The sequence below is a fragment of the Octopus sinensis genome, linkage group LG14, assembly GCF_006345805.1.
Source record: "Octopus sinensis linkage group LG14, ASM634580v1, whole genome shotgun sequence".
Classification (NCBI taxonomy): Eukaryota; Metazoa; Mollusca; class Cephalopoda; order Octopoda; family Octopodidae; genus Octopus; species Octopus sinensis.
Genome location: NC_043010.1, coordinates 13,708,413 through 13,731,535, shown reverse-complemented (window position 1 = coordinate 13,731,535; position 23,123 = coordinate 13,708,413). Strand labels below are relative to the sequence as shown.

General features: G+C 38.3%; 1 protein-coding gene across 5 annotated transcripts; it reads right to left on the bottom strand.

The window, feature by feature from the left end:
• Nucleotides 1-1,817: 1,817 nt before the first annotated feature.
• On the bottom strand, nt 1,818-23,123 carry LOC115219161 (gastrula zinc finger protein XlCGF57.1-like). 5 transcript variants are annotated; one of them, XM_036508648.1, is made up of 4 exons: nt 22,074-22,415; nt 5,520-6,269; nt 4,093-5,477; nt 1,818-3,931 (listed from the first exon to the last, which is right to left on the bottom strand). In XM_036508648.1, exons 2-3 carry the CDS (start codon nt 5,983-5,985, stop codon nt 4,099-4,101), a joined length of 1,845 nt encoding a protein of 614 aa, XP_036364541.1. In that variant the 5' UTR covers nt 5,986-6,269; nt 22,074-22,415; the 3' UTR covers nt 1,818-3,931; nt 4,093-4,098. The 5 variants fall into 5 exon arrangements, with proteins under 5 accessions (XP_036364541.1, XP_036364540.1, XP_036364538.1 ...); XM_036508647.1 differs by lacking the exon at nt 22,074-22,415 and adding an exon at nt 22,981-23,123 and having other exon boundaries at nt 4,093-6,269; XM_036508645.1 differs by lacking the exon at nt 22,074-22,415 and adding an exon at nt 22,775-22,950 and having other exon boundaries at nt 4,093-6,269.

The window sequence follows — 23,123 nt, the reverse complement described above, 5'->3', positions numbered from 1 at the left end:
TTCCGGGTTCAGTCCCACTGCATGGCATCTTGGGCAAGTGTCTTCTGCTATAGCCCTGGGCCGACCAATGCCTTGTGAGTGGATTTGGTAGACGGAAACTGAAAGAAGCCTGTCGTATATATGTATGTGTGTGAATGTGTTTGTGTGTCTGTGTTTGTCCCCCTAGCATTGCTTGACAACCGATGCTGGTGTGTTTACGTCCCCGTCACTTAGCGGTTCGGCAAAAGAGACTGATAGAATAAGTACTGGGCTTACAAAGAATAAGTCCCGGGGTCGATTTGCTCGACTAAAGGCAGTGCTCCAGCATGGTCGCAGTCAAATGACTGAAACAAGTAAAAGAAAAAATATATATATATAAATGTATATATAAAAATACAAGGATTACGTTATTAAAAATAAACATTAAGTCACAAGAAATTTGAAGAGCTAACTGCGAAACCGGTATTTCTTTAAAAATTATAAAATTATGTCATTTTAAGGAGGGAAAAAAATTTTTCCAATATTCTCCAGACATTTTGACGCAAATATATATATTTTTTAACATTTAAGCCTTCTGTCGTTTTTTCACTCTTTACTATTTTCTTATATATATATATATATATACATTTCTTCTTTCGCAGTAGTCGAGTGGAGTGAACCAAATCCTGTCCGTTCAAGCATAGCGAAGACACGCCACGAGTTAGCAGCTTGAGGGAGCTGCTAAAATACGATTGTCTTGTCCAGCTGCCGGCGTTCGAGAGAAAGATACGAGGGAATTTTGCTGCTGCTAGTTTTCTGCGCATGCACATGAGGGAACTTCCGGCAGGCCTCCCAGAAGAATGCAACTCTGAGCATGCGTGCTGGAGATTTCCAAGATGGCGTCACTACAAACTGAATTTTTGAAGAAAAATCTTTTGTCTTGGTTCATTAAAGTCCAGCCGTGCTAAGGCATTGCCTTGGAGCATTTTAAGATTGCTAAATCAAGCCCAGTAGTTAATTTTTTTATTTTTAAGTTTGGTACTTATTCTATTGGTCTCTCTTTGCCAAACCACTAAGTTATGGGGACATAAACACACCAACACTGATTGTCAAGTTATGATGGGGAACACAGACACAAAGACATATGTACGCGCACACATACACAAACGAGCTTCTTTCAGTTTCTGTCTATCAAATTCACTTACAAGGTTTTGGTCAGCCTGAGGTTATGGTAGAAGACATTTGCCCAAGGTACCACATAGTGGGACTGAAACTGGAACTATGTGACGGGGAAGCAGACTTCTTACTACACAAGCTCACCTGCACTTATGGACTGAAAGCAAATTATGATTTTAGTTACTCTTTTACTTGTTTCAGTCATTTGACTGCGGCCATGCTGGAGCATCGCCTTAAGTCGAGCAAATCGACCCCGGGACTTATTCATTGTAAGCCCAGTACTTATTCTACTGGTCTCTTTTTGCCGAACCGCTAAGTGACGGGGACATAAACACACCAGCATCGGTTGTCAAGCAATGCTAGGGGGACAAATACAGACCCACAAACATATACACACACATACATATATATATATATATATACGACAGGCTTCTTTCAGTTTCCGTCTACCAAATCCACTCACAAGGCATTGGTCGGCCCGGGGCTATAGCAGAAGACACTTGCCCAAGATGCCACGCAGTGGGACTGAACCCGGAACCATGTGGTTGGTTAGCAAGCTACTTACCACACAGCCACTCCTGCGCCTATTAATACGCTATTATCATATATTGAAAAATCGAACATTCACCAACACCAACATCAACATCAACTTCGAGTGTAGTTTATCAAATGAAACAGAAAGATTTTTTCGGTATTTTTCAGAAATTTTATTTCAGGTTTTCACTTAACAATTACTCTAATGTTTTAGTTTCACCAGTGATATAAAATGAATATTAATAGCCCATGCTGTGGTGGTACTCTAGTGATAATATTATTTATTCAAAATGAATTTTGGTAGGATGAGTGATTAGAGTCTGTTCATGGTGTGAAAAATATTTTCAGTCTTACTGTATAAACTACAGAAAAAAAAAAAAAAATCTTTGGCATTGATGAAGCAGCATATTTTGTGTATATTAAAAAATCTGCTATTTGTTTTTATTTAAAAAAGTATAAAATAAAAAAAAAAGAATGTGTTGAACTCTTCCCTTCATTTTTCAAAACATTCTCAGTTAAAAATTCAAATAATTTGTCATGAAAAAAAAAAAAAAAAAAAAAAATTGCAAAAGGAGGATCCTTCAGTCTCTTGGAACTAAATAGTTCCAAAGAGAAATATGAAATTCTTAATGTTTATAGACTTTAGATATAGTTTAATGAGTAACAACTACTTCCTGCAAATTGTAACATGCAATTAAAAAAAAAAAAAAAAAAAGAAAATAACAAAAACAATAATCATTAACTTAATTAATCATGCTTAAGATGTTGCACTAGTTTTGACAAAAAATAGCAAATTTGTCATGTTTTCTCTCAGGTGTTCTAGGACCCCGTATTACCGATTTCCTCAGCAAAATAGAGATGATGGTGACCGGTTAGAGAAATGACCCCACAAAGTGGAGTGGCTGCAGCAGTGAGTGTCACCAGCCATTCTCTGCAGCAACACCCTTGGGGTCATTACAATGGGGCATGGATTAGCACCCCTTTTGTTCTGGGGTATGTGGCCCATCGCCCCCTCCATCTTCTGCTGTTTCTTCCCAACACTTTTTTCTATTCTTTCTTTTTCCTTTCTCATCTCTCTTTTTTCATGTCATTCAAACGTTTATTTGTTGACAAATTAAAAAAAGATTGAATTTGAAATCTGAAAGTCGTTTGAGGTCTGAATCATCCTAGAGAAGAAATTATAGCAAACAATATCAATTTCGACTTTATGATAAGGATGTGCAAGTTTCCATGTAAAATGAAACAAAAATTGTCAAAAAATAGGAGAAAATAAAAGTAGTCTGGCAAAAATGTGCATTAATGGTTGATAGTAATGTTTTACATAAGAGCTACGGTCACTGAAGCAAGATGTATATTTTACGTCGTAACGAAAACAAGATCATGCACAAAAATTAGTTTTGCAGGATACATAATGATTACAAGCCATCTTTTCATCGTTATGGATGAATCTGATAATGTCTGACAGAAGCAGTTACACCTTGAATCATAGTAAAAAGGTAAAACACATTTGTACAGAGAGCTACGGTACATACGATAAAGATAGAGAAGAATGGATCTCAATGAATTACAGAATTTCACAGACAGGTGTTTTTTTTTTCATTTAGTATATTATATTATAATGATAGATATATACTAAATATACAAGTGGTAGCACTAATGAAACCTAGGTTCTATAAGTTGTTGCATACAAACTACGATATCTAATTGACTAAGATGAGAAACTAAATACTGATTTCAAATTTTGGTACAAAGCCAGCAATTTTGGGGAGGGGCTAAGTCAACTGCATCGACCCCAGTACTCAACTGGTACTTATTTTATCGACCCCAAAAGGAAGAAAGGGTAAAGTCGACCTTGGTTGAATTTGAACTCAGAACATACAGACGGACGAAATGCCGCCAAGCATTTCACCCAGCATGCTAATGATTCTACCAGTTTGCTGCCTTATGAAAAAACTAAATAATTAATTAATGGAAGCAATAGTAAAGGATGTTTGAATAGTTTTTGTTTTTTTTGTCTAATTAGGATTGAAAAATATCTAGACAAAGTACAAAATGTCTAGATCAGTAAATATTTTCAGTAAAAATTCAAATTAGAATTACAACTAAACTTGTCGTTAGAAACTACATAATTAATACCTGTAGGAAGATAGATTTCTACAAATTCATTAATAATGCTGAAGCAAAGTGTGAGAAATAAACACACCCAGCTTGAGTTCCTTAAAAAGTAATTTAGATTAAACCAAACCCAAACTGCGTTCTCACGGTCAATGTTATATATAAACAGCTTGCCACATGGTCAATGTTATATATAAACAGCTTGCCACATGGTCAATGTTATATATAAACAGCTTGCCACATGGTCAACGTTATATATAAACAGCTTGCCACATGGTCAATGTTATATATAGACAGCTTGCCACATGGTCAATGTTATATATAAACAGCTTGCCACATGTAGTTACTAACTGGAGTGTATCGTTTGTTGGTATTGTCACAGTTTGGTGTTCGGATGAAATTGTTTTGCATAAAGGTAGCCGCAGAACAATGTGGGTGGCTATGTTTTCTGTTGATTTGATGTTGGTTTGTGGTGGTGGTGGTAGTGGTCGCTGTTGTTGTTATTGGTGGCGGCGGTGGAGGAGGAGGCGGCGTCGTCGTAATCGGCGTGATGACAGTGCTGGGTGTAGTGGGTATCGTACCGTGCGTTCTTTTGTGACGCGCAAACTCATCAGTACGAGCAAATTGCTTCCCGCATATGCCACACTGGTAAGGTTTTTCCCCAGTGTGTGTGCGTGTGTGGGTCTGTAACGTGTCTCGCCGTGCGAACTGCTGAATGCAGTATTCGCAATGAAACGGTTTTTCGCATGTATGGGTCCGCTTGTGACAGCAAAGGGTATCCTTACGAGCGAATCGTTCCGCACACACTTCACACTGAAACGGCCTTTCACCCGTGTGTCGGCGCATGTGGCACTTCAGAGTGTCCCGTCGGGCAAACTGGTCTCCGCAGATGTCGCAATGGAACGGTTTCTCCCCCGTATGCGTTCGTTTGTGGCACTGAAGCGTGTCTCGCTGCGAAAACTGTTTAGGACACACGTCGCAATGATACGGCTTTTCCCCAGTGTGAGTACGTCTGTGACATTGGAGTGTATCCCTCCGGGCGAATCTCTGACCACACAAGTCACAGTGGAATGGTTTCTCACCTGTATGAATCCTTCGATGGCACTGCAAGGTGTCTCGCTGAGAAAAACTCTTGGGGCAATGGTCGCAGCTGAATGGTTTTTCCCCAGTGTGAGTTCGCTTGTGACACTGGAGAGTATCTCTCTGAGCAAAGCGCTTTGGACAGACATCACAACAATATGGCTTTTCCCCAGTATGGGTCCGTTTGTGAGACAGAAGCGTGTCCCTTCGAGCAAATCGTTCGACACAAAGATCACATCGAAAGGGTTTCTCCCCTGTATGGGTCCTTTTATGACACTGCAACGCATCTCTCTGAGCAAACTGGCGTCGGCAAATTTCGCAAACAAATGGTTTTTCACCCGTGTGTGTCCGACGATGAGATTGTAAAGTGTCTCTACGAGCAAATTGTTCTCTGCAAAAATCACATCGAAATGGCTTTTCCCCCGTGTGTGTCCTTCTGTGAGACTGCAATGTGTCTCGTCTGGCAAATTGCTTATGACAGACTTCGCAAGTGTAAGGTTTTTCCCCAGTGTGGGTTCTTCGGTGGGAAACGAGGGTTTCCCGCCTGGCAAATTTACTTTCACACAAATCACAGTGAAACGGCTTTTCGGTTGCGGAAGCTCCTTTTGATTGATGTTGAGGTTGAGAAGTTGGATGCTGTGGTTGAGAAGTCGGATGTTGCGGTTGAGAAGTCGGATGTTGTGGTTGAGAGGATGGATGTTGTGGCTGAGAATTCGGATGTTGTGGCTGAGAAGTTGGATGTTGTGGCTGAGAAGATGGATGTTGTGGCTGAGAAGATGGATGTTGTGGCTGAGAGGAAGGATGTTGTTGTTGTTGTTGTGGTGGAGCGTCAGGGGAATGTTGAGGAGCAGTCGTTTGTTGTTTACTGTGAGAATGCTCTATATCGGGCATATTTTTACCATTCATTGGAAACTGTGGTTGCTTACTGCTTGCTGCACTATAACTAACCCAAGGAAATGATTTTTCATTTAATGGACCTGATCCAGCAGGTTGTAGTCCACAGCTTTGTGGAAACTGCATGTCGTACATATTACTGTGAAACTGTTTATCAGCCATGTTTGTCTTAAAACCATAAATGGCTTCCTTCTCTTTCCTTGAATTATGAAAAGTTTCAGAGGACATTGTCACAATTTTGTAGTTTTTATTCAACTGTGTGAAACCATTTCAAAAATTTTAGTTTTAGATAAGAAAAACACTTCTTTATAAATGAAACGGGTAAAATCAAGTGAATTTTTTTGAAATTTAAAAGACAACCTTCAGCAGTGAGTGAACAGTAATACAGCAGTCAATGGATGTTCTTTCAAATTTCTGTTATTATTATGGTTGATGGTGTTGGTGGCAGTGGTGTTGCTTCGGATATTCACATCCTTGAGGTGTTCATTTTCAGAGCTTGGAAACTTTATTCACTGGAAAGACAATAAAAAAAAAAAAAAAGAAAAAAGAAAAAAAAAAATCAGTTTCACAAAAGATTTTAATTTTATTCTTTCTGAAATACAACAATCTTCCTAAATATCAATATCTTGTCTATAAATGCATAAGGCTATTCATAACTATACCAAAAATGCTGAAATCAATACATCATTTTATATCCACTCTCTATACTGGTACGAGCTGGACAGGTTGCCACAATTCAAGTCGGTTCTTATTCAGAGTTACTAGTCTTCATGATGAGTTGGAGGACTATGGCTTACTTATAAGTTCCATATTTGGTAATGTATGGCCAGATACTCTTCTCAATTCTCTTTAGAGAATGTACTGAGTACTAACTGTACTAAGGACGTTTTAACCATTCTAAAGAAAGGTTAAGATGTTCTTAACACAGTTTTATTAATTTAACCCACAAAATAGCAAACATTCCAAATTACATATAAAGGATATCAATATCTTACAGGATGAAACAAATTAGTTTTTTAAAAAATCATGGCAAATCATTTATCGGTTTTAGAAAATTAATAAGACCGTAGTATCTATATTTGTATTTATTTTCATTCAAACTATGATGGAAATTTCATTATTTGTGCTTGAAAGTCATTCTCTCTCTCTCTCTCATATATATATATATTATATATATATATATATATACACACACACATCGGAGTAAGTACATAAATGTGAAACAAGATGTAAAAAAAAAGAGTACTCAAATACCAGAGGTAGAGTAATATGGTTTTTTGCTACTTTTAAATAAAGTATGTATATATATACATACTGTTGGGGCAAGTGAAATCGGAATCGAAATTGAACCAATCCTATGACTGGCACCCTGCAGTTGCCAGGGCCACTGGACTGACTCCTGTGCAGGTGGCAAGTAAAGAAACACCGTTTCGACCCTGTGCTTGAGGAGACTGCAGTTGTGATCCCTGTGCCGGTGGCACGTAAAAAGCACCATCCGAACGTGGCCGATGCCAGTGTCGCCTTGACTGGCTTCTGTGCTGGTGGCACGTAAAAGGCACCAATCCGATCGTGGCCGTTGCCAGCCTCACCTGGCACCTGTGCCGGTGGCACGCAAAAAGCACCCACTACACTCATGGAGTGGTTGGCGTTAGGAAGGGCATCCAGCTGTAGAAACACTGTGAGATCAGACTGGGCCTGGTGCAGCCTCCTGGCTTCCCATTTCCCCGGTTGAACCATCCAATATACTCTTTACTCTTTTACTTGTTTCAGTCATTTGACTGTGGCCATGCTGGAGCACCGCCTTTAGTCAAGCAAATCGACCCTGGGACTTATTCTTTGTAAGCTCAGTACTTATTCTATTGGTCTCTTTTGCTGAACCGCTAAGTGACGGGGACATAAACACACCAGCATCGGTTGTCAAGCAATGCTAGGGGGACAAACACAGACACAAACATACACACATATGTATATATATACATATATTATACGACGGGCTTCTTTCAGTTTCCGTCTACCAAATCCACTCACAAGGCATTGGTCGGCCCGAGGCTATAGCAGAAGACACTTGCCCAAGATGCCACGCAGTGGGACTGAACCCGGAACCATGTGGTTGGTTAGCAAGCTACTTACCACACAGCAGCTCCTGCGCCTATATATATATATATTTATGTGGTATCCAACTGATGTACCAATGAATCTGAAGTTTTACACACCCCTTTGAAGGAACTCCTTTCCTTTATATACATATATCTAGGGTGAAAATCCCCTTCGGTTATGAATAGCCATGGGATTGCACCTAGAAAGTTCCCCTCTGAAGCACAAGTCGGGGTAAAGTTGTTTATGGAAGACCAGCAGTTGCCCTTGCATTCCAGTCTCCCCTATCCACGGCACCGATGTTATCCAAGGGAAAGGCAAAGGGGCTGATACAGCTTGGCACCAGGGACATTACAACTCATTTCTACAGCTGAACGAACTGGAACAATATGAAATAAAGTATCTTGCTCAAGAATACAACACACAGCCCAGTCTGGGAATCGAACTCATTACCTCATGATTATGAGCCCGATACTACAACCACTGAGCCATGCGCCTTCATACACACACACATTGGATCAGACAATTTTTTTAACATAAAACATCTCAGGTGATAAATGGTGTTTCAGGTAACGAACATACAAGCCAACAACAATGTTTAGTGACAAGCTGGGAATATCAGTGGGGGAGTGTCAGCTGTTGACTAACTTTCGCTCAATACACATCCCTGCTTGAATTCACCATGCCTTCTCTTGAATTTCCTATGAGAAAAATAGTTCTGGCTTAAAAAATGAATGGCCTTCAGGAACAAATTAAATTTGTAAACCATTTGCATGTGTGTGTGTGTGTGTGTGTATATATATATATATATATATATATACTAGCACTATGACCCGGCAATGCTGGGTCATAGTGCTAGTGCATGCATATAAAGCTGCGTGCGTGCGCACATACACGCGAGTACTGTCCAAATCTCCGACCAATCACATACAGCTAGCTGGCATTCAACTGGCGTATCAAGTTTTGGGCATTTTGATTGGGTTTTGGATAGAAAATTCACAAAACAGCCACTTCTATTGACTTTTTAATGGCTTTGCAGGGTGACTGGGGAAATGTAAAGATGTGCACAACCACCATAAAAAGTGCGAGCCCTCTAACTGAAAAATTTTGAATTTGTATAAAGGACACACACACAGACATTTTGCCATTTATATATATATATATATATATATATATATATATATATATATGTATATATAAAAGAACAGCTAATAGCATTTTACAATCCAAAGAGATTTTGACTGGAGATGATGTACGAAGGCCAAATATCTCTAATCGGATCACTAGAAATTTCTTTCTCAAACTGTTTTGTTTCATATGAAAAAAAGAGTGGGATCTACCAGACAGACTCTTTTGAATTACAAAAGTAAAATTTAACATGCTGGAAGGGCTTTGTGAAAGACGTGCATTCATTGAATTAGAGACATGTTGCATATAAAGCTGAACAATTTGGATGAAATGACAAGCAGTCCAAGTGGGAAGTGCCTGGACAAGACAAGACGAAGATGTAAGATGAAGTGATGAAGGATGATCTTAGAATATGTAACTTTATGATGGAAATGTGGAGGCGCAATGGCCCAGTGGTTAGGGCAGTGGACTCGCGGTCGTAGGATCGCGGTTTCGATTCCCAGACCGGGCATTGTGTGTGTTTATTGAGCGAAAACACCTAAAAATCTCCACGAGGCTCCGGCAGGGGGTGGTGATCCCTGCTGTACTCTTTCATCACTCCTCCTCTCACTCTTTCTTCTGTTGGCCTGCTCGCTTAGTCAGCGGGGTGGTGTCATTCGAAGGCTAAAAAAACAATGCGAACGCATTGTGACCAGCAATGTGTAGCAACATCTGATGGTCTGGTCGGTCACGGTGATCACATGATGATGGAAATAACAAAGGAAAGTAACAAGTGGTCAGACAATACTGGAGAAGACTTATTTGACCCATGTAAGCATGGGAAAATGGATGTCCAAGTTAATGAAGACTTAGCTAGATGTATTATTAGATTTAGTGAAACTGTTGTCCTTGCTACAAATAAGAACCAATGGCAAAAGTGAACTGACTAGTGTTGAGTCCACATCCCACACACTGGAAACTGTGGAGGATATTGAGGAAAATGATAAGAAGTTAAAATAGGCGCAGGAGTGGCTGTGTGGTAAGTAGCTTGTTTACCAACCACATGGTTCCGGGTTCAGTCCCACTGCGTGGCACCTTGGGCAAGTGTCTTCTGCTATAGCCTCCGGCCGACCAAAGACTTGTGAGTGGATTTGGTTGACGGAAACTGAAAGAAGTCCGTCGTATATATGTATATATATATATATATATGTGTGTGTGGTGTGTGTGTGTGTGTTTGTGTGAGTATGTTTGTCTCCCTAGCATTGCTTGACAACCGATGCTGGTGTGTTTATGTCCCCGTTACTTAGTGGTTCGGCAAAAGAGACCGATAGAATAAGTACTGGGCTTACAAAAGAATAAGTCCAGGGGTTGAGTTGCTCGATTAAAGGTGGTGCTCCAGCATGGCCGCAGTCAAATGACTGAAACAAGTAAAAGAGTAAAGAGTAAAGAGAGGAAGTTTGAACAAACTAACAAACCTTGCATAAAAGCACAACAAATATAACTGAGGTAAGTTTTGAAAACATGACTCATAGAGTTGTAACCTCAACACTTTACTAACCAAACACGTTTCCTGATATTGACAAGTTTATACACCTTAACCTTTTAGCCTTTAATCTGGCTACATCTGACCCAAATATTCTACCTGTTTTATGATCAAACTAGCTACATCCAGCATCTTACACCAACCCACCAATGTCCTAAAATTAATCACATCAGTGAAATCTCAAAGCTACAAAGTTAATTAATTCAAAACAGTGTGAATAAATAAGCTTTACATTTGACAAAGTAATCTGAACACTAAAGGGTTAAATAATCTCAAAATCTCAAGTCATATTAACGATTCTGATTTTGATTTCTGCTTCTGGTCCTTAAAGTTATTTTGAAAATCTTTAAAAGTACAACAATGAAAACCAAGTTGTTTTGCATTTTTAACTTTAATGCATTAACCCTTTAGCATTCAAACCGGCCATATCTGGCCAAAATATTTAACCTGTTTTATATTGAAACTGACCAGCTCTCGCCTCTCACCTCAGCCCTACCATGTCATTCTAAAACTAAAAAAATCACATCACCGAAATCTCTAAACTACAAGATTAATGCATGATTAATTCAAACCATTTTAAATAAACAAACATCACATTTGTCAGAATAATCTGAACACTAAAGGGTTAAACTAAAACTTCTCTAGGCACAGAAGTTTTCTCCCTAACCATGTTGTCTAGGGTTTAGTCCCACAATGTTGGACATTGGGTGTCTTCTACGACAGTTCTGTGCTGACCAAAGCTGTGTGAGTGGATTTGGTATACAGAAACTGAAAAAAAAACAAAACAACCTCATTGCACATGTGTGTGAATGTGTGTTTATCCCCACCACTGTATGTTACAAGTTTGTTTCTGACCCTGTAACTTAACAGTTTGGTAAAATAGACAGATAAATTAAAAAAAAAAAAGTACTGGGGGATCATGCTCCAGTATGACTGCAGTCCAATGACTGAAACAAGCAGAAGATAAAAGATAGAATTATTGCTGATTGAAGATGAGTTGCAAGAATATTCTCTAGTATAGAAACTGACATATTTTGTATCATTAATCAGATCAATTATACTATGTTAACTTTCACAACAGCTGATTAGTAACAGCTTTGTTTGATCCTAAGTTTTTGAAATATGAACAAATCACATTTGCACAAATAAAACATGCATTTTAGAGGAAGAAGAATTTTATCAAGATTTTCGAACCATTTTTTTTACTTATCTGATCTGATCTGATCTGATCCTGCATTGCATTATTACATAGTGCTTTAGAATGTCTGGTAAATATCTGTAAAGGAATAAACTCTGCAAAAGGTACACAAGCAGTGTTAAAAGGAGTGATAGATTAAGTTTACTACTAAAGAACAGGTGACATGCTTCCAGGTGGTTTCCATCTCTTATTTTTTGTTTGTTTGTTCCTTCTCGAGCCATGCCTGGCTCATAAGGGCCGGTTTCCCGGTTTCTTGGCGTATAGGTTCCCCACCTGGACAGGACGCTGGTCTGTCACAGGTGAGCTGCAAGATGCAGGAGGAAAGAGTGAGAGAAATTTAGTGGCAAAAGAGTTAGCAGAAGTTCGCCATTACCTTCTGCCAGAGCTGCGTGGAGCTTAGGTGTTTTCGCTCATAAACACACACATCGCCTGGTCTGAGATTCGAACCCGCGATCCCTCGACCGCAAGTCCGCTGCTCTAACCACTAGGCCATGTGCCTCCACTTTCCATCTCTTACTTGCTGGATCTAGAGAAAAGTACAGTGTCCTTGACCTTTGCAGGTGCTCAGAGACAGGTGAGGTTGATGCCATTAACATTCCACTGAAACTGTTACATGTTGACACAAGAAAGGATTAGTATGGGGCCTAGGGGGTGGAAACAACTTGGGTGATAAAAAGGAAGTGAAATGAATAAGTCAGGAATGCTTGAATAGAGGTGGTACAAGAGAACATTTAGATCCGAGAAGCAGAGGCCATTGTAATAGGAGTACAAAAGGAGAGGAAACGATAGGCATGTGGATCAGAGACTGGAGAATGTCTGTGAGTGACTTTATGCCAATCGATCAAGAGGCCTTACTCTAGATATACTCCATGGTGATATGGGCACAACACAGTTGTCCCAAACATGGGAACAATACTGTATTAAGAATTTCGCCTGAGCTTTGTAAAACTTCAGTGAATGTCAAATGTTGAGGGTTTTCAATGACAGAACTTTTGTGGCGGCGAGCTGGCAGAAACGTTAGCACGCCGGGCGAAATGCTTAGCGGTATTTCGTCTGCCGTTATGTTCTGAGTTCAAATTCCGCCGAGGTCGACTTTGCCTTTCATCCTTTGGGGGTCGATAAATTAAGTACCAGTTATGCACTGGGGTCGCTGTAATCGACTTAATCCCTTTGTCTGTCCTTGTTCGTCCCCTCTGTGTTTAGCCCCTTGTGGGCAGTAAAGAAATAAGAACTTTTGTTTTTAAAAAAACTTTTGAGTCGTTGGGCGCATAAGACACGACTTATTATCAGGTAATAAACTACCTTACTGAAAGTAATTCAAGGTAATCTTTTGACAGTGTGCCATTCAGAAAGTCCTGTGGATTGCTGTTTGCTCATGACTGGCCTAAAGTAATGGTAGAAAGTGGCTGTGTGGTAAGTAGCGTGCTTACCAACCACATGGTTCCGGGTTCAGTCCCACTGCGTGGCATCTTGGGCAAGTGTCTTCTGCTATAGCCCCGGGCCGACCAATGCCTTGTGAGTAGATTTGGTAGATGGAAACTGAAAGAAGCCTGTCGTATATATGTGTGTGTATATGTTTGTGTGTCTATGTTTGTTTCCCTAGCATTGCTTGACAACCGATGCTGGTGTGTTTATGTCCCCCGTCACTTAGCGGTTCGGCAAAATAGACCGATAGAATAAGTACTGGGCTTACAAAGAACAAGTCCTGGGGTCGATCTGCTTGACTAAAGGCGGTGCTCCAGCATGGCCGCAGTCAAATGACTGAAACAAGTAAAAAAATTTTTTAAATATTTGTCCAAAGCATCTTACAGATGGATCAAACCCGAAATCATGTGGCTGCAAAGTGAACTTTTTAACTACATGGCTATGTCTGTGTTACCATATACAAAACTTGCACTCAATGATAGTACAAACGTTAGGAAATACAATATCTTCTACCCCAACATTTTATTTGGTCCTGCTATAGTTAAAAGTTTGACTAAAATGGCAGAACTGAAATCTCGAATTTTGTCACTCTCTGACCTTTGGCATGCATGAAAGCAGGTTTTAACATTTTGTTAGAAACCCTTTTACCGACAACAGTAAAGATTCAGCTGCCTGTATAAATAATACTCAACTTTTTTCTGCTTATATTTTAATTGAATAAATCTTCATCTGCGTATGGAGTTATATCGTAAGCATTTTCTTCAAATTAAAACGTGTTTACATTGAATAAATAATTCTAAGTTATAAGGAAAACATTTCTTTTCGTTAAATTGTGAATGCGTTTTTTTTTCTTCTTCTGGAATGACTTAATGACAAACTTGCATAGGCGCAGGAGTGGCTGTGTGGTAAGTAGCTTGCTTACCAACCACATGGTTCCGGGTTCAGTCCCACTGCGTGGCACCTTTGGCAAGTGTCTTCTGCTATAGCCTCGGGCCGACCAATGCCTTGTGAATGGATTTGGTAGACGGAAACTGAAAGAAGCCTGTCGTATATATGTATATATATATATATATATATGTATGTGTGTGTTTGTCTCCCTAGCATTGCTTGACAACCAATGCTGGTGTGTTTACGTCCCCGTCACTTAGCGGTTCGGCAAAAGAGACCGATAGAATAAGTCCCCAGGTCGATTTGCTCGACTAAAGGCGGTGCTCCAGCATGGCCGCAGTCAAATGACTGAAACAAGTAAAAGAGTATATATTAAAATAAGGTTGAGAGCGATTCTTCACGTTCTCATACGTAGACATGCTTTTGGACTACGCTAAAAAATCTTATAAAATATAATTAAAATGAGGCTAAGAAGTAACTCGAACGAACCAATGACACAAATTTGAATAATTAAGTCAAACGGTGATGTACTGAATGCCACAAAAATTGTAAATTGAAAATTTCAATTTAGCCGAGGAAAAAATAGAAACACCCAGAGGCAGTTAGCAACATTGACATTAATTAGGGGAGAATTAGAACGACTAGCAGCACACTAAAACAGTAAACACGGGTCAAAAATATATCTATTTATACCGCGAGTTCAAGATACAAATAATATATTTTAAAACTCAAAACCTAATAATTGTATATATATTTCTTTACTACCCACAAGGGGCTAAACATAGAGGGGACAAACAAGGACAGACAAAGGGATTGAGTAGATTACATCGACCCCAGTACATAACTGGCACTTAATTTATTGACCCCGAGAGGATGAAAGGCAAAGTCGACCTCGGCTATATAAAGACCAATATCTGTTTCTTTATTGCCCACAAGGGGCTAAACATAGAGGGGACAAACAAGGACAGACAAAGGGATTGAGTCGATTACATCGACCCAGTGCGAAACTGGTACTTTATTTATTGACCCCGAGAGGATGAAAGGCAAAGTCGACCTCGGCTATATAAAGACCAATATCAGGATAGTAGTAGCGTAAACAACTGGTGCCTGTCGCCAAGTTAACTCGAAGAAGCAGCAGCACTCTTAGATAATGGACACATCTGGGAAGGTAGTCCGACATATGCTTCCAAAAGACAGGATGGCCATGCCTAGACAGCTTTTGATTATTGCTCGATCGTGATTGACTCTGGGCTAAACAACTTATACACTGAAGTTCTTTCAGTGTTCCGTGATTTGGTCATGGTTTCATTTTGTTTAAATCTATATCAATGCATAATATAATGCTTTAATTAGTTTCTACTACGTAAAAATCAGTGGCAATTTAACTTTATAAGGATTAATTAATTATAAAAGAATACTAGAAAAAATATTCGATGAAATATTTGGGGATAATAAACATGAAAATAAGCTTAGCTAAAAACATATACAAACAATAATATTAAGACAAAGTGGTTTAATTAACTACGCACTAAAGAAGTTAATTAAAAAAATTAAGAAAATCATAAATTAATTTTATATTTTGCATTTGAAATGTGCATAAAATTTAGCTGAACCCCCATATCCAATGGAAATTATAAAATAAAAATTCAGAATAGTATTTGTTTGACTAATTAACTTGATTGTGAGCTCAAACAATTATGTGAAATAAGGAGGAGAGATGTTTAAGAACACACGCACACATACATATATAAATAAACCGTTATATACACTTTGTTTAAGTCTGTATAATTCAAAGTATACAGAACAAGTACTGCAATTTAACACACACAAGCACCTATCTCGTTTGGTTCACTTAAGACTTAGTTTATATACCATTATAAAGTGGTATATAAATAATTTCGCTTTTGTTTATGCGTAGCGACTCTCCCTAGACACAAGAAAATATATAAAGAACGTTTTACAGATACAATATTGTAATTATAACATTCGAATGTGTTAGGGGGCGGAGGTAAAGAATACGCACACCACTCGTTTTCGATGCAACAAAAAACCCTGACTGTTAACATCGGGTGTGCGTATTCTTTACCTTCACCTATTTTAGGTACATCAATTTAAAAGGACAAGATACGGATCTTTTCGGTAAAAAAATTCTAGCGGTGTCATATGAAATTGTCACCCATAATTATGACCCTAGTATCGATCTATTGCATTTCAATCTGTTTTAGGGTTAGGATTAGGGGTGGGGGGAAGGGTATCTTTTTTTCTTTACAAATGTAAATAAACCTAATCTGTTTCTTAAACGAGGGACATATTCATACGGCACAGAATGTTTTCACCTCAATAGACGTCACTTATTGGTTGAAATTGCAGAAATTGAAGAAAAAAACAACAACAAAAATCTTACAAAATATAGAATTTTCTCAATAAAGCCAAGAGAAAAAGATGTTTTATAAACCCATTCTACCAGTATACGAAGTTTAAAAGTGTTTAGTTAGGTGGAAATTATTTTAAAAAACTGCCTTTCATTCGAAAAGATCCCAAGATACATCAAATAAAGCGCAGGGGCGCTGCACTGTTCAGTGCCAAGGAATATTGCGAGATTCATATTCCTATAGCCAAACTGATCCATTGACTAGTATGAAGCATTGTCGATTAGGACGAGTGGATCTCGTGTCAACATCGAGACCACCGATCGAACCATCATCATGGTTATCTCGAGCATCGATAATAGTCGTGCACTTCTCTCATATATGGCATACCTATACAAGTGTGCTCCCCCCCGACACGCACCCGAGTAACCTTTAAAGCACCTCCCCTATTGGGAGTTTTACCTGTTTAATTTTTACTCTTAATTACTGTGTACACGAACGTCAAAACCCATTGTATCGTCCGGTTTTTTTGTCTTTTAATATAATTGTATGTCCTTTATGTTTATTTATATTAGGCCCTTGTGGCCAATAAAAGATCCGAATGAATTATTATTGTTCTTTCGCTTAGGCATAGCGATACTCATAACCTGGTGTTAGAAATTCAACACACATATGCTTCAGAACAAAATGCCAGTCGAGTGCAGAGCAGTAATAAGAAATTAAAATGACAAAGGAATAAGAAGTTATCACTCAAAGTTGCACTTCGTTTTTAAAGCTCTGACGAAGTAATTCGTAAGCACTCAACTGCATTGCATCTTAGCAGAAAACATCAGTGAGCTATTGACGTTTATGACGAATTCTTATTCCCTTGCCATTTTAATTTACATACACATACATATTTGCGCGTGTTTGGGTATTCTCTTTTCTCTTTTACTTGTTTCAGTCATTTGACTGCGGCCATGCTGGAGCACCGCCTTTAATCGAGCAACTCGACCCCGGGACTTATTCTTTTGTAAGCCCAGTACTTATTCTATCGGGTATATATATGTATGACTAAAAATGAATGCATATTTAATTTGGTGGCGTTTTAAAAATAAGCTGTCCTTCCAAGTCCCATACCTTATAGGAAAAGAAGAAAATAAAAAGTGGGCTCAGTGGTTAGGGTAATCGACTCACGAGCGTAAAGTCGTGAGTTCGATTCCCAGCGGCGCAGCATTGTGTCCTTAAGCAAGACACGTTGCCCCAGTCCATTCAGCAGGCAAAAATGAGTTGGTACCTATAATTCAAAGGGTCGGCTTTGTCACATTCTGTGACATGCTAAATATCCCTGAGAACTACGTTAAGGGCACGGGTCTCTGTGGAGTGCTCAGCCACTTGCACGTTAATTTCACGAGCAGGCTGTTCCGTTGATCGGATCAACTGTTACCCTCGTTGTCACAACTGACAGTGTATCAGTTATAGAATCATAACTTCTTGGGCGATCCTTCGGAGTAAATCAAAACTGAAAGTATTTGTTTCGACAATTTCTATTTTTTACTTTTAATATTCTATCAGCTTAATTTCTTATGTTTATGAAAATTTTTGTATATATGCAGGAGTGGCTGTGTAGTAAGTAGCTTGTTTACCAGCCACATGGTTCCGGGTTCAGTCCCACTGCGTGGCACCTTGGGCAAGTGTCTTCTACTATGGCCTTCGGCCGACCAATGCCTTGTGAGTGGATTTGGTAGACGGAAACTGAAAGAAGGCCGTCGTATATATATATATGCGTGTGTGTGTTTGTGTGTCTGTATTTGTCCCCCTAGCATTGCTTGACAACCGATGCTGGTGTGTTTATGTCCCCGTTACTTAGCGGTTCGGCAAAAGTAACCGATAGAATAAGTACTGGGCTTACAAAAGAATAAGTCCCGGGGTCGAATTGCTCGATTAAAGGCGGTGCTCCAGCATGGCCGCAGTCAAATGACTGAAACAAGTAAAAGATTATATGTGTTTATGTGCAAACACATACAAATATACAAACATTTACATAAACACATACATACACAAAAATACATTTAAACGTAAGCGATTCAGCTGAAAACAAATAATTAAGGAAATAGAAGTTTTGTTTTTTTACGGAAATTGCCGAATACTTTTGGATTTGATATACTTTCTCTGAAAGATTGCCATTTCTTGTTGTATGAAAGGTAGGAATACTAAAATATTAGGAAAAAACTCCCCCAAAAAACAAACTACCCTTTTCTTTTAGCAAGAGGTATAAAACTATGAGACCTGAGACAGCGAACAGCATCTCTACCTCCGTTCCCCATCTCGTAAGCCAGATGGCATTTTGAAAAAGAAGAATTAAAAAATTTAATCCTACAATTGAAAGAAAAACCCTCAAAATGAAAAAAGAAACCAGAAACCAACTAATATTCTGGTTTTATTGTTTTGCTTAATTATAAAGGCGACGAGCTGGCAGAATCGTTAGTACAGTGTTCAAATTCCGCCGAGGTCGACTTTACCTTTCAACCTTTCGGGGGTCGATAAATTAAGTATCATTCAAGCACTGGGGTCGATGTAATCGACTATGTCCCCTCCCAACAAACTTCAGGCCTTGAGCCTACAGCAAAAAGGTACTTGTTATCCTTTCAGGGTCGATAAAATAAGTCCCAGTTGAACACAGGGGGTCGATGTAATCGACTCGTCCCCTCCCCTAAAATGTGGCGAAATCTGAAACCCCTTATTATTATTAAGGCAGCGAACTGGCAGAATTGTTAGCACGCTGGGCAAAAAGGTTTAGCGGCATTTCATCCGTCTTTACGTTCTGAGTTCAAATTCCGCCGAGGTTTAACTTTGCCTTTCATCCTTTCAGGGTCGATAAATTAAGTACCAGTGAAACAATAGGGTCGATGTAATTGACTAGTCACCCCCCCAAAAATTTCAGGCCTTGTGCCTACAGTAGAAAGGATTACTATTATTATTAAGGCGGCGAGCTGGCAGAATCGTTAGCACGCCAGGCAAAATGCTTAGTGGTATTTCGTCAGTTGCTACGTTCTGAGTTCAAATTCCACCGAGATCGACTTTGCCTTTCATCCTTCCAAGGTTGATAAATTAAGTACCAGTGAAACACTGGGGATCGATGTAATCGACTCGTCCCATCCCCACCCCCAAAATTGATTGCCCTTGTGGCAAGGCGGTGAGCTGGCAGAATCGTTAGCACGCCGGGGAAAATGCTTAGCGGCATTTTGTCCGTCTTTACGTTCTGAGTTCAAATTCTGCCGAGGTTTACTTTGCCGCCTTTCATCCTTTCAGGATGGATAAAATACATCCCAGTTAAGCAGTGAAATCGATGTAATCGATTTCCCCACCCCTTAAAATTGCTGGCCTTGTGACAAAATAAGAAGGAATTTTATTATTTGCTTTAAATTGAAAAACTTGCATACTAGTTTACCCTATCTTCACTTCAGCGGTTACTAGTGTGCACAGCTAAAAGAATGGTTGTATCAAAATGATATGTGAAGGCATTAAGCACCCATCCTGGTCCTACCAGTTAGTTGGCAACCCCTCTCCTAAGAAATGGCAATAATAAGAGTTAACAAGGTGGCGAACTGGTAGAATCGTAGCACGGTGGGCAGCAGTATTTTGTCCGTCTTTACGTTCTGGGATTAAATTCCGCCGAGATCGACTTTGCCTTTCATCCTTTCGGGAGTCGATAAAAATAAGTAACAGTTGAGCACTAAGATTGCTCAATCCCCTCCCACCAAATTCCAGGACTTGTGTCTATAGGAGAAAGGATTATAGGAATTAACGTCGGGACAATGGACGAAAGATGTACAATAAAGATCTTAGGCGCGAATAGGGATTATTGTACAAGGTAGGTAAAAAAAAAGAAAAGAAACTGAAAAATATTTTTAAAAAAACATCAACAAAAGACAAGGGGTAGGGGGTAACAGGTAAATCCCCCTCCTTCAACACACAGAAGGCCCTATTCAGAACAGGCCAACATCTGACTTTCAACAGATGTAGTGGAATAATTCTCAGGTCAGAGATAACCGATGAAATATTTTTTTTGAAACTGAATAATTTCAAACACGGGTAGAAGGCCACAGCTTCGAGAGGAAGTAATGAAAGGTACAACCGACTAGATTGACTACAAACACTTAATAGGCACTGGTTTTATATCGAGCTCCAGAAGGATGAAAATGTAAAGTTGACCTCGGCAAGATTTGAACTTAAAACCTAAAGCAAGGGACGTTACTAAAGAATGCATCACAAAATAAAAATAAAATGTGAAATCTAACGGCATGTTTTAAGTGGATTTCACCATTCTACGATGATACTGCTAATAAAATAACTAGGTATTGCTTGTTTGTGTAAATCATATATATATATATGCTGAGAGAGATATACGGTTGTATATACATATACCCATGCACTTATACATACACGCTCGCACAATCTTACATACACACTTCTATACACATACAAACACGTATGTATACACACACACATATACATATATACACATACATATATTTACGTACATTCAAACATATGTATATATATATATATATATACACACACACAAACATATACATATATTATACACACATACATATGCATACACATATATATACGCATGCACACACACATATATACATACACACACATATATATATACACATACATATATATACACATATATATATACACACACATATATATACACACACATATATACACACACATATATATATATATATACACATACACATGCATATATACACATACACATTCATATATGCACACACACATATATATATATACACATACACATGCATATACACACACACATATATATATACATACACACATGCATATACACACACATATATATACATACACACATACATACATATACACACACACATATATATACACATACATACACACATATACATATATATATATACACAACACACATATATATATACACACACACATATACATATATATACACACATATATATATATATACACATATACATATATATATACACACATACATACACACTCACAGTTGTCCATAAGTCCAAAAAAATGCACACTATATAAAATGTGTGTGTGTATGTATGCATGCATGTATGTATAATATAAACAACGTATATATTACTTTAGCATCAAATCCTACGACGTCCTACGAAGAAGAGCATGACTCAAATGACCCATGCAAAAATAAATGAGAAGTCGTGACATCTTAGAAGGGAGAAAATAAACTTCTATGCAGAGAAAAATAGATACAAATGAGGCGATTTTTTGGAACGATCGCCTCGAATATGTTTTCTAATTAAAGCAAACTACTATAAAAATTTACAATATTACAGAATTTATCTAAGTATAACTTTAAAGAAAAACCAATATTGGGTTTATATAAACTACGAAAAAATTATTTAAAGAAAGTTTTAGAAATACGGTTGAGAAATAATATATATAGAACATGCAGAATATTTCAACTTGATGGTAACGATGTCGACATCTTAAATACACAAAGAATATTTTCTTCCATTAATTTAATGTTGATTTCTCCACAGAGAAAAAGCAAAACAAACAATTAACAGGAGAGAGAAAGAATGCAAGGCCGTTTTCTATACAAAAAGGTGTCTGTTTTCAAAAACTTAACATGAATTCAACAAGAATTTTTACACTTACTTACATGGGGGGTTGTTTTTTATTTTTTTATCTTTTATAAAACATTGTCCCATTTTCTGAGGTGCAGCGACTAAGCTAGCCTGACGATTTTTCCAAGCTCCACAGCTTAAGTGTTTCATTGTCAATTTTCCCCCAACAACAATGTCAAACATAGTTTGTCATCAGACACTAATACCCCCCATCAGCCTTCACACACACACACACGCACTCTCTCTCTTTCTCTCTCTCACAAATACCTCTTCACTCTCACGCATACAGACAAGTGCCCTTCTCTCTCTCAGACACATACATCAATGTATATATATACATAAATGCGCGCGCCCGTGTGAGTGTGAACAGCGAAATTCACATCACTAATTGGACAGACAAGCACGTACACACACACATATAAAAGACAAATTAAAAGTAGGCCCTAAAATATGACCCACAAGCTGCAATACTTGGAATAAAAATAAGAACATATAGAATTTTACAGAGCAAATAATAATAAATAATAACAGTTGCTTGGATTCTCAGAATATTATAGCTTTAAAATGATATTTTTCTTTTGAGGTAATTGAAAAAAGAAGCCAGATCGTAAGCAGAGTGCTAAGTAGGAATAGCTAGGTCAACGAAAGCGAAAGACGAAAAGAAATATAATAAAAAAAGCAACTTCTTTTACTTAATTACATTGTCAAAAAATAGAAGAAAAAGATAAAAAATTACAGTCTCTCTCTATCCTGTATAGTCGCCGGATTTTTGCAGAATGTATTGCTATTTCTTGAAAGGAAACGGCAAATCGTCAGCAAAGCATAATAATAAATAAAGCGATCGAAAATTGAAACATAAATATTTGAAAATAAGGTAAGAATATGAAAAGAGCAAATTAATGGATGCAGAAAAATTACCGAAGAAGAAATTCGCCTACCAACCGGTGTAAGTGTTCGTCTGGAAATATATCCGACTTTAATTGGGAAAAATCAAAGAACTAATTCTTTGAACTGATATATTAAAACAGACTTGTGATTAATATTTTAACCTTATGGTTGGAATTTCTTTATCGTAATTACCGACT

Excerpts from the sequence above, each read along its gene's own strand:
- LOC115219161 (XM_036508647.1), bottom strand. The coding sequence starts at position 5,985 with ATGTCCTCTGAAACTTTTCATAATTCAAGGAAAGAGAAGGAAGCCATT.